This window comes from Notolabrus celidotus, chromosome 20 (genome assembly GCF_009762535.1).
Source record: "Notolabrus celidotus isolate fNotCel1 chromosome 20, fNotCel1.pri, whole genome shotgun sequence".
Classification (NCBI taxonomy): domain Eukaryota; kingdom Metazoa; phylum Chordata; class Actinopteri; order Labriformes; family Labridae; genus Notolabrus; species Notolabrus celidotus.
In genome coordinates this window covers 9,980,169-9,992,500 of record NC_048291.1, presented here as the reverse complement: position 1 = coordinate 9,992,500, position 12,332 = coordinate 9,980,169, and the positions used below count along the sequence as shown (strand labels likewise).

The window sequence follows — 12,332 nt, the reverse complement described above, 5'->3', positions numbered from 1 at the left end:
TGTGGGTTTTTTTTGTTTACACCCTGGTTCAAAAACGGTTTAGATCAAGTAACTAATTTCTCTATCAGCACACACTACGTGAAGTTTTGCCTATTTAAGGACATGACTGACTTGACTGACAGGTGGACACATAGACATATAAAGAGGAGACGCTGCATTGGCTGCTGGGGCGCAAGAAATATGGCCGCCATCTTGTTCCAGTCACACACATGCTGCACTACATTGATTTGCATTCTTGCAAGTAGGAAGATGAGAAGCCGCTCCCATGTTTGTACAGTCAAGATAAAGCTTCCAGCAGCAGCCAGCTAACAAACCTTAATTAACCCTGTGTGGATTTTTGCATATTTCTAAATATTGGGGATGCATAATATCATTTTTTTGAGTCCTTACCGATAAGAACCTGCTCCTGATGGCCTACAGTAATAGGAATACTGATATTTTATTGCATTTCTGTATTTTAAAATGTGTAGTTAATGCACTTGACTTCCCCAAGCTGAAAATAAGACAAAAGTACAACAGGAGCTTCAACATCTGCCTTTGTTAACAGCAGTAAGTGTTTTCAGAATGATCAGATATTGATACAAGCTTTTCAGTCCAAGCTTTGTGAGACGTCTCCCTGCTCCCTTAGATTCTTATATTGAATTAACACACATCATTTCACATTTCCGCTCAGCACAATGCAACATATCCCAGGACACAAACACGCACACACACACACACACATACACACTAACACACTAACACACACAAGATGGTGTGCTCTCGCCAGGCCCTGCAGCAGCACAATGTCCCAAATTTCTTTCTCTGGATCTGGTACAGAATCACACATCTGGCTCTGATCGAACCGCATAAACTGCCGTCTCTCTCTCTCTGCACTCCGCTCGGCACAGTTTGGTGTTCACAGGGTCGGGGTGTACGAGCGGAGAGAAGTAGGGCAAGGGTGCATGCAGTCTCATGTGTCCATCAAATGATAGATTCATTGTGCGTTTTATAGCTTTTGCATTTGTGTAACCGGACTTGAGTGTAGAGAAGGCAGTCTTGGGAAAATGTCAACCAGCTGTGGATTGTCTGCCTTGTTCAATCTCACACACACACACACACACACACACACACACACACACACACACACACACACAAAAAAACACACAGTTTAAAGCAGAGCCCCTTCAAGAGCAGCACTTTGTGTCCTGGCCTGTCTTTTCTCAGGCAAGGGGCTGGTGTGAAATGGCCCCCTGTCTCTTCGCCCTGACGTTTTATGTTGATCCAGCGCTGCAGATGTCACATGGGCTGTGCGGCAGCTGCTCAGGGATCGCCTTAAAAAGTCTAACGGGAGAGAGAGGCAGGAAGAACGAGCGAGACAGAGAGTCTGCATGAATGTCAGGGAGCATGCGATCAATCTTCTTGAGAGGGCTCTTGCTTGTTGACAATGGCCAGTCCTTGTCGAAGTGTTGTTAGCAGAGGCAGAATGCTCTGCTGTAACCAAATGCACATGCTTTAGTCAGAGTACGGGAAGTAGCCTGAGCCCCTCAAACTGACCACAGCTCCTTTCAGCCTTGTCATGCAGCTGTTCATGCACATTGTAAAGCAGGATTAGGTCACGGATGCAACAGCTGGAACTGTAAATACTGTGTGTTAGCAGCCGTGGGAGTTCCTCCTCTTGTGACAGTAAGGAACATACGCCCTCTTGTGGATTTATTTTGTATTACATATTATGCTTATACTCCTGTGTCTAATTCCCTCTTTTTTCTCTCCCTTTTTCTTGTACATTCTGTCTTTCTCTTCCTTTAGTCTGCGGCCTCTTGATGTAGAATTCATGAGACGTCTCAGTAAAGTGGTGAACATCGTCCCTGTCATTGCCAAAGCGGACACTCTCACCCTGGAGGAGAGGGACTTCTTCAAAAAGAAGGTAACTTCTTTCCTTAGATTTACAGTCTCTCCCTATTCTAATAACATGTATGACCCAGAAACGTCTTCTCTTTTCTCACCCTCTCTCCATGCCTGCATTTTCTTCATGTTTGTGGTGTAACCGGAGAGAGGAGAAGTTCCTGTGGTTTTCTCTGTTAGTTGTTTCCTCTCTCTCTCTCTCTCTCTCTCTCTCTCTCTCTCTCTCCACTCTCTCTCTGAAAAAGTCGCGAAACGTGGCTTCATTCCAGAAAAAGCTCTGGATCATCTCTCTCTTTCATTCCCACTCGTCACCCTCTACTTTCTACACTTCCTCTTCACAGTTTATAAGGCTGCAGCCGTTCATTTGTGTGTTTTTTATTGGCCGTGTCTTCAAGGATCACAGGATTTCCCCCCTCTCATTAGCGATGAGGAGGCTAAACTCCCCTCTGGTTTATGAATGCGTGCTCATGTGTGTGTTTTCAGGATCCATCATGCTAGGTTTCTGCGTTTTGTTTGTACACAGACACCGATTAATGACTAAGCCCAAATTTGTCAAGTGATTAACAGGCAGACTAGTATTAATCCCACCTTAATCTGTCCACTTCACAGATTTAGCCTCACTTGTTTGATGTCTCTAATGACAGCAGAAAACACGTCTGCCTAATTACTCCAGGAATTACAGGGTTTAGTTTGCATCCTTTTAAAACTGACGTGGTTTGTTGTGTTTCAATTTCTCCCTGACTTCTTTCATCAGATCAGGGAAGAGCTGCGAGCCAACGGGATCGACGTGTACCCCCAGAAGGAGTTTGATGAGGATGCAGAGGACAGAATGATCAATGAGAAGATCAGGGTGAGGGGATTATTTGGAAACACTGACCCTAACAGATCCATGTAAAGTCAATTTAATGAACTTAGAAATTGATTAATCTCTATTTGTTGACCTTTAACCTCTGAGCAGGAGATGATCCCATTCGCTGTGGTGGGCAGCGATCAGGAGTACCAGGTGAACGGCAGGAGGCTGCTGGGGAGGAAAACCAAGTGGGGAACCATTGAAGGTAAAAATTATTTTCTCGGTTCAGCTCAACTCAAAACTTTATTGTCATTCATCTGGATAGCTTGTATACAGCTGAACGAAATTTTGTTTCTCACATGGCATGTACAAAGCAGTGCAAGTGCAAATAAACGACAGACAAACAATACACTGACAACAAAGACAGAATATAAAAACAAGACGAAACAACAACATTAGGACAGACTAGAAAGGGCTGATATATGCATGTAATGTATCAGAACAATGATTCCTTGGAGCAATGAACACTGAAAACACAGTGCATTAAATATATGCACAGATAACTAACAACATGCTTGTCCAGACAGGTGTGTTTTTAGGTAAAACCACAGGTACTGCAGAGTGCAAGGATATAATAGTTGTGTATAGTAGGAGCTATGGCCTGGAAAGCTCTGTAATCACAGGTTTTGAAACATGTGCAGGCTGATAGTAAATGTCAATAACAATCCTCAATGATTTTGTGTTTGTTTTTTTGAGGAGAAAAAAAAGAAAAGGCTAACAGAAGATGAGTGAAAGCCTCGCAGAGTCAGTCAGTCAATGAAACAAAGCTCCATTCAGTTTTTCAGACTACTGTCGTGTGCCATGCAGCTGGTTCAGACTGGCAGCAGACCCAGTCTGTCTGAAGAGGCCTTGTTTGTTTACTCAACACACACATCCTTTTAGTATCCTCCAAGATAGACTGTGGACGGTCACATAGAGAGAAATATGTCAAGGAGAGAAGAGATACATCAACCACATGCACCTTTTCATCTTTTTATTTCCTTAATCTTTTGTTAAAGGAAAACTGCCAATAAACACTGAAGAAGAAGAAGAAGAAGATCAATACAGCAATTATTCATCTATGTCCATAGTGCACCACCAGCAAAGTGCTGAATTTTTCAACATCCATTCTTAGCACAGCGTTCGTCTTTCAATATTTAATTATGTTATCCATTCCAGACAGGAGGCCCCACCTCTCTATCAAGTGTCTCATTAAGGAAGTCTCATTTCCTGCATTGTGCTGTGTAGAGATACACACACACACACACACACACACACACACACACACACACACACACACACAAACGCTTGTATGCCTTGCAGGATTGTATCTGAACAGATAGTCTTATCTCCTCAGTAGGACTTGATTTAGATTTGTTAGTAACAGAGATCTACATTGTGCATTGTTAAGAGGACATACAGTATCTGTGTCTGCAGTGACATCACACTGAGCTCACTGACTCCATCTAGTGGATTAAGGAGGAACAACAGCTCCCAGCTTCAGTACTGTTTGTCTTTTGGTACTTAGTTTAACAGTTTCAACCACTGCTGCATTGTGTTTTTGCTGACAACTTCTAAACTCTCTCTCTCTCTCTCTCTCTCTCTCTCTCTCTCTCTCTCTCTCTCTCTCTCTCTCTCTCTCTCTCTCTCTCTCTCTCTCTCTCTCTCTCTCTCCTTTAGTTGAGAACATAGCCCACTGTGAGTTTGCCTATTTACGGGATCTCCTCATCAGGTGAGATTGTTTGAACTCATCATCAGTGTCACTGTATCTTTAAGTCTGTCTGTCTAAGCAGCCTTACAGTGCTGTGATGGTTTGTGTTGAAAGATCCTATCCAGACCTGTATTATCATTCAATATTCTGCATCTTATTTAATTAATCAAACAAACGTTGCTTATTAGAAACTCCTAAAAATGACAAGCATTCTCTCATCCAAATTAAAAGAATCAACTGTCTTATTAATTATGCTGATATGCTTTATTCTTATTCACAACTATCAACGTTGCTGTAGGCTGTGCTCTACTACTGTACAGGTCGCTAGCAGGGTGATGATAACAAATGGTACCAGAAAGAGCTACACATCTGTCTAAAAGCTGCACATTGCTGAACACAATGTTAGTCTTGAAGCTGCTGTTGGTAGGAATGGTGTAAAAAACTGTACTTTTTTTCTGCTGGGTTTTCAGAAAAGGTCATAATACCCATCAGAACCCATCTGTAAGTGAAGTAATTTGAGATTATGGCGAAACCTCTGTTTTCCAATGTCTTGGACCAATCAGAGCTACTCCCCAATCCTCTGCCCTGATTGGTCGAGTGGTGGCCCACTACGGTGCCCTGGCTGGGAAGCCACTACCTCCTCATAGAACACATCGAACACGCATCGACAGCTACTACCTATTGGCTCTGACGAGCCGTGGGGCCGCTATCTTGGTCCGGTCACCCGCTCCACTCAGTGTAATCTGTTTGGCAGGCGCAATTAAGTGTCAGCGCATTTAATCAATCATAACTTGCTGAATACTAAACTGGTTTTAATGCAGTTTTTTTTTCTGCAAACGTCATACATGTAGGTATGATACAGGACACATGGTTTGGCGTATTTTAATATTCATAGTGGGCTTAACAGTAATAGAATATTCTGATATGTGATATATGTGATGTATGATAGGTATTTTGCTGCACAGTGCTCTGGCATCTTGAAGTCTCTGCTGCTTCAGTTTAAGTTTACAGGTAGGATCATGGGTAGGAAGACTGGACCAAGATGGCGGCCGTATTTCTTGCGCCCCAGCAGCCAATGCGGCGTCTACCCTTTCTATGTCTATGATAGGACACGCACAATGATCTTTTGTGGGCAGGGTTACAACAGCAGAGAAGGGAGGGGTAGTGTTGACAATCGAAATCTCTCTCAGAACTGATGTTTATATCCCGACTACCAGCAGCAGCTTTAAGTTCAAATCTGTTTCCAGCTTGGAGTTCCCAAAACAGACCACGTCCTGCATATCGCAGCAACTTACATTCCATGTTTTTTGAGGGATACTAGCATTTCTCAATTTGTGAAGTCACGAATTGGCGAATCTCCTAAACAGAGCAAAGTAAAACTTAACAAACAGAAACTAAATAATCCAAAACATGTAGCCATATTTCTTAATTTGTCATTTTAAATAGAGATACATTAGTTAAATAAATGACAACAGCTTTGTAGAATGGCAGCAACGGAGGAGGCTTCTGAGAGCTGGCCAATCAGAAAAAGACGGGCACTTCTGGGTTTTTTTTTTTAAGAGATGGTAGCTAAAGTGAATTGCTTTAGACAGAAGCTAAAATGAGGGTTACTAAAGACACCAGCCTGAGATAAATAAAGAGTTACTTGAGCTGTAAAACACATGAAGCTTCTACAGCGGTACCAGAGGGACAATATAAGACCTGAAAATATACACTTCTTTAAAACTCATAGAACCTGCAAGATTTGTAAATCTCAGAGAAAAGTTTCAATCTTGCAGCTGAATATGGAGAGAGTGTTTGTTTTTAATGCATGTGTATGATTCTCTTCTTCAGGACCCATATGCAGAACATTAAGGACATCACCAGCAGCATCCACTATGAAATGTATCGTGTGAGGCGCCTCAATGAGAACAACACAGTGGTGGCTCACGCAAACGGTATCCCAGAACACCATCTCTCTGCCCACGAGATGTAAACACCACCTGCCTGGCCCGCAGTCCACCTCACCTAGGTGTCAATCATTTCCTATGAGACTCTGACAGTCTTCCCACCTCTCCAGCCCTCCACTCCATCCATCTCCATCACACAGGTGGGAACAGAAACTTCGCCTGCCAGAGGGACTTTATGTTTTTTGATGACTTTCAGCGGCCACATGGGACCCCCCATGTCCGTTTGTTGGGTCACAAACGAACAAGATCCTCTCATTATCGCTCACAAAGAGAGCGAAGAGAAGTTTGAATCTACGTGCTGCAGCTCCATTTTACAGCCTTCCACATCTTAGCTTTGTGTTGGTTTTTTTTATCAAGTGGTGTCAAACGTGAAGCATCTGCCGAACACAACGGACTGAGACGTTATATCTTCAAGAGTCAAAGCAGCCTTAATCAGATACAAGTTAACCTCGTCCACTTTAACTTCTTTCAAGCTTGATGTTTTTAGCAGTGCCTTTGAGAAGCTATGCAATAACAACACATGTTCCTCTTTTCATCAACATGAAAGTGATGATATTCAGTGTTGCACTTGATCTCTACAAATGTGTGTCTTTGGAAACATGTCGGAAAGAGGCCGGGCAGCGCTTTGCCAACACGTGACACACAAACAGCCTCAGCAGTCTGTTTTTAGGATTCCAGCTTTCCCCAGAGGGACGCCAAAAAAGATTATCATATACCACTTCACATGTTTTAGGTTATCTTATTTTTCCTCCATGTTTTGCTCTCCATGTTCATGTTGACTACGGATTTTTTAAAGTCTCCGTAGTAAATGTCTTTTTTTTTATTGATAGGAATATCTAAAGAGTGATTTAAAGATGAGTAAGTATTTATGCACGTTTAAAATGTGAACGTCTGTCATCTGTAATGGTCCACTTATTCACGTTATCCACACACACACTCTCACTCTTACACGCACACGTTGTTCCTGCCTATTGGCCCGTCACAGTGCCTTATTTATTGGAGAATGTTCAAGCGTGTTGGCTGAAACTGGAAAGAGAGCAGGTTTGTTAGAGCCAAGTAGGCAACATTTAGACATTTTAAAATCTTCCTCCCTTTTTTATCAACTGACCCTCTTTTCCTTCAACTTCCCATCATATACCGAGGATCTTTATCTGTTTCAATCATATATCATTTCCTTGACTGTCACTGTCATGCTCTGTCCTGTATATGCGTCTGTGTTCTGCCAAATTTTTGTACTTGTATTATTGATAACAAGATTTTCTTTATATTATTTTAAAGAAATAAAGATTAAAGTTGTAAATATACTTTCTTCAATTTTCTTTCCGCAACAGATTTCTGTTTGCGCTGTGTTCTCCCTCATAATGATTTCACAGATCCAGTCTGCACCTAGCTACAAAACAACCAGGCTGCATGACATCATCACCTCCCATACTGAGACTGCTCTTACTGCAGAGGAATCAAGCTTAAGATAATTTCCTACCACACTGGATCCTCATAGCAGGTGTAATTTACACACTGGAGCACTTTAATTGTCATGTCGTTAAGCTTTTCCTTGATTAGTCTCTGAAATCAATATGGCCGCCTGCTAGGTCAGTGCATGGCTGATTAGCACTAATTACTTGAATGCATAAGTGAGTGTTTTCTTTCTTTAGCAAGAAAGATGGGAGAGGACGAGCTGCAGACGAGGCCTGGATCTGTAAAAGGATGTGCAGATGTCAACTTCGTGAGGTACTAACACTGATGATCACTAAGAAGACTAACGCTGCTGACTTTTTATGTTTTAAAGCTCAAGTGAGGACTTTTTATTCTATGTGAGGTTTGCTTTTATTGGGGATCAAAAATCTCGTCCTACTGTCCTACAGCTGGATGTGTCACTTAAAAGCGGCAACCTCCGGCTGCGATAGTTAAAGACAATGCAGAAGTGATACAAACTGCAGTTCCTCGAGTGTCTACTTGAGGCTGGCTCCGGAAGTACCAGAAACCACATAAACACCAATTAGAGAAAGGCTCAAAGCCCGCCTCTTTACCTCACACTAGCTCGACCGCACTTAGGTTGACTTCAGCATTTCCAATATCGCTCCTGCTGACAATCGGCTTCAAAACAGTGCTTCAGAAACATATGGGTGACGTCACAAAAAAGGTTTTACCTTCAGTGTGATGTAAATAGTCTCATCACCACAGACCTGTTGATGAAACTAAATCAAAGAAGTGAAATCCATGGTGCTAAATAGATGGCAACTGACTATAGCCCTGTCAACACTGTGGAAGGCTCTGGTCTCCTCTGGTGACAGACGTCCTCAGGATGTCAATATGGACTTAAAATGGAGATAAATTGAATTTTACACATGATAAAAATTGGGATCCATCATGATTCTTGTATAAGCTGAATATAGAGATGAATTTTGATGCTCTTTGTCTGCGAATAACAGAAACTTTGTGGAAACGTTGCAGCTGAGAGGTCATGTGACTTGACCAAGCAGCAATCTCAGGTCTAAAAATATGAGTCCGATGCGGAAGTGCTAAAAACTGCAGTTCCTCAAGGATCCACTTGAGGCTGGCTTCGGAAGTAGTACTGGAAACCACATGCACACCAATTCAAAAAAGCCAATCTTTACAGCAGAAATAAACATGTTTACAGCCTGGTACAAAAGACGAGTGTAGTCTGGATAGCTCATTTCTCGATCGGCACACACTGTACGGGGGGGGGGGAATTTTTTGTCTTATGCAGCAATTTCGAAGATATTGAGATTACGAGTCTTCCAATGAGAGGCACAGCTGACTTGATTGACAGGTGGGAGCACTGTAGCTGTTGGCTAGGAGGCTCAAAGCCTGCCTCCTTACGTCACAATCGCTCGACAGCAGCAGTACGGCTCCTGCCGGCGATTGGCCTCAAAAAAGCTCTTCAGAAACAGATGCGTGACGTCACGGATACTACATCGATATTTTATACAGTCTATGGACTTGACATGTCAGCTACCCTGTCAGGTCTCATTATTTATCTATTCTCAGGATATCTGGACTTTTAATTACCCCTACTTCCCCCAATGCCAAACCCTTCAAAATGGCGACTCCCTGCATCGCTCCTTAAAATGGTGTCTGCCGTGCCCCACCCTCTGCAGTATTCAGCTGGCACACGCCTGCGACACCCACCCGAGTCCTCCAACAAAACCGTGGACTCTCATTTTATAAGTTCAGACCCGACATTCTTAAACTCCTTTCCTCCAAGTCACTCCATCTCTCCGGAGAATCACCTGAAGAAGAGCAGCTGCATCTCCGCTCGCACCGACCGTGACTCGTCCCCCCTCCCTGCATGCCACCCAGCAGTCGTCCTGTTGGCAGCCGCCCAGCGCTCCACTGCCCGCCTTAATGACATTCATTAATGAGCTGCAATCTTTCTGGATACTAATGAAGTCAAAAGGAGAGAAAGAGAGAGAGAACGTGTTTTGCTTTGTGAGGTGTTTACTTCCAGGCTGTGTGTTTTAGTCACTTTCAGGTTTTTAAGTCACACAGATTGCGGTCATAATGTTTGTCTGCAGAGTGTATCGACTTGTGCGCGCACTCCTGATCACACCGTGTCAGCTGTTTTTATATTTGGCTATGTCTTAACTGCTTTGCCGCTCTGCTGCCAGTTTGCAGATTCAAGTGTGTCATCTGGTCTGGCACAATAATGCAACATAGACAAACCTGCTACTCTGTCAGGCATTATGGAAAAGTATTAACACATAGATGACATATTCAGTGGTTTGACCTGGCATACTGAGTCCTCCAGGCTGAAGCATAGTGAGTGAAGTACTCATCCTTGTTAATGTTGCACATAGGTGGCAAAAATACACTCTGTCTTCACTCACGAAGAAGTAGCAGTAAAACATAGCCTCCACCCTGTGGGACCTTTTTATTGGCTGTTTACTGAAAATAATGAACATTAACTTTACTCCGTTGTGTCAAACGGTTAGATTAGGATTTTCTAGCTGCTCTGTATCTGCCTTGATTTAGTTCATTTTGTTTGCTGGTTCACTTTCATTCGTCAGTCACAGACATCACTCTCACAGGACTCCTCCTCTCTGTGATAAAGTCTCATCCTGTTACATCCATCATATTTAATAAGCCCTCATAGATAACTCTGTAATTGTCCCATGCATTTGGGTCATCATTGGTGTGGATGCTGGGGATTTTAACGCAAAATCAAATGATCAATCAGTTTTTATTTACACCGCACCAATTCATTATAAGATACCTAAAAGATTCTACAAAAAGAGCAGGTACTCTTAAGCTCTGCCGTCATCACACCTTTGTATTTTCACACTGATCCTGTAGCACTGTCATTTTGGTGTCATTGTGCAGTTTCATGTTGCATTTTGGTGTTATGGAAGCACAAGAGCTAAGCAAATAGCAGGAGCTTGATATACACACACACTCAGGCAAGCACACACACACAGAGCACTGTCTGCTCCACTGGCTCACACTGATCCTGTCTTGCCTCTGTAACACCTCTGTTATGTTACTTCCTTCGAGACACAATGTTGGGACGACTTGGTCCCACCATTCCACACCTCTTTGACATTCATACTGAAGGTGAGACATTACAGGGGTGTAAATATAGCACATTTAAAGGTGCAATATGTAGTAGTCAGCAGCATTTGTCAGAACAGACTTGGTGGAAGTGGATTATAATATTCATGATTGTTTAAATTAGGGTTTAATCACCTGAATATAAAAATCAATAAAAAAAATGTTTTAACTTCTTGAAGCTGCTGTTGGTAGTCGTGATATAAACATCAGTTCTGAGAGAGATTTCAAATGTCAACACTACCCCTCCCCTCTCTGCTGTCATAACCCCGCCCACAAAATATCTTTGTGCGTGTTCTCTGAGAAAGTAATAGCTTCCCAGCCAATCAGGGCAACGTAGTGGGGCCGCCACTCTGATTGGTCCGTGATAACGAGAACGAGGGGAATAATAACATTGCTTGATATAAAGGCATTGGAAAACACAGAGATTTCGCTATAATCTCAAATTACTTCACTTACAGATGAGTACCAATTGGTATTATGACCTTTACTCCAAACCCAGCAGAAAAAAAGTAACGTTTTTTTACACCATTCCTACCAACAGCAGCTTTAATGAGCCTTTTTATATCTACATAGAAAGGGTCCCCTTAGATGGAGGCTGCAATCTTGCACTGCCATGTTTCTGCAGTAGCACAGAATGGACAAACTAGTAACATAGAAGAAAAGAGAGGGTTGTTGTTGTTTTGTGTAAAATCATTTGTATTGATAAATGTTTTTGATGGTTAAGTCTTGATAAACGGAGGATCACACATCATGCATCACAGGCGCATTTTGTCCTTGAAGGCCACCATAGCCTCTGATGAAAGGAGTCCGCAAGGGAGCGTTTCACTCAAGCGGTTACTTCCAGTCTAAAAATATGAGTCCAATGCGGAAGTGCTAAAAACTGCAGTTCATCAAGGATCCACTTGAGGCTGGCTGCAGAAACACCGGAAACCACATACACACCCATTCAACAAAAGAGATCTTAGCAGCAGAAATAAACATGTTTACAGCCTGGTACAAAAGACGAGTGTCATCTGAATAGCTCATTTCTCGATTGGCACACACTATGCGGTGGGGTGAATTTTTTTTAAAGCCAGCCTCTTTACGTCACACTGGCTCGACAGCAGCAATATGGCTGCTGCTGCAGATTGGCCTCAAAACAGCACTTCAGAAACAGATGGGTGATGTCACGGATCCTATGTGTACAGTCTATGGTTTCAATCTAGAATCTCATATTGGTAGATATCCCCATATATTCCTATTTGAACACACTGCAACTCTTATTGGTTATATGAAAAATAGCTATTTTAGACTATTGAGAGTCCCACCTTTGTCCACCATGAGCACAACACTCTTTCAACAGGCAGAAACCTCGAACAGAACCAGACACAATAAGGCAAAACTGTGCATA

The 12,332-nt window shown here is 42.6% G+C and overlaps 1 protein-coding gene across 1 annotated transcript in view; it reads left to right on the top strand.

Moving 5' to 3' along the window:
• Window positions 1-7,677, top strand: part of LOC117831876 (neuronal-specific septin-3-like) — an 88,900-nt gene extending 81,223 nt beyond the window's left edge. The window contains 5 exon segments of the mRNA XM_034710767.1: window positions 1,789-1,906; window positions 2,639-2,734; window positions 2,843-2,939; window positions 4,394-4,445; window positions 6,258-7,677. Of these exon segments, the coding sequence (XP_034566658.1) occupies window positions 1,789-1,906; window positions 2,639-2,734; window positions 2,843-2,939; window positions 4,394-4,445; window positions 6,258-6,399 (505 nt within the window). The 3' untranslated portion in view covers window positions 6,400-7,677.
• The last annotated feature ends 4,655 nt before the right edge of the window (window positions 7,678-12,332 follow it).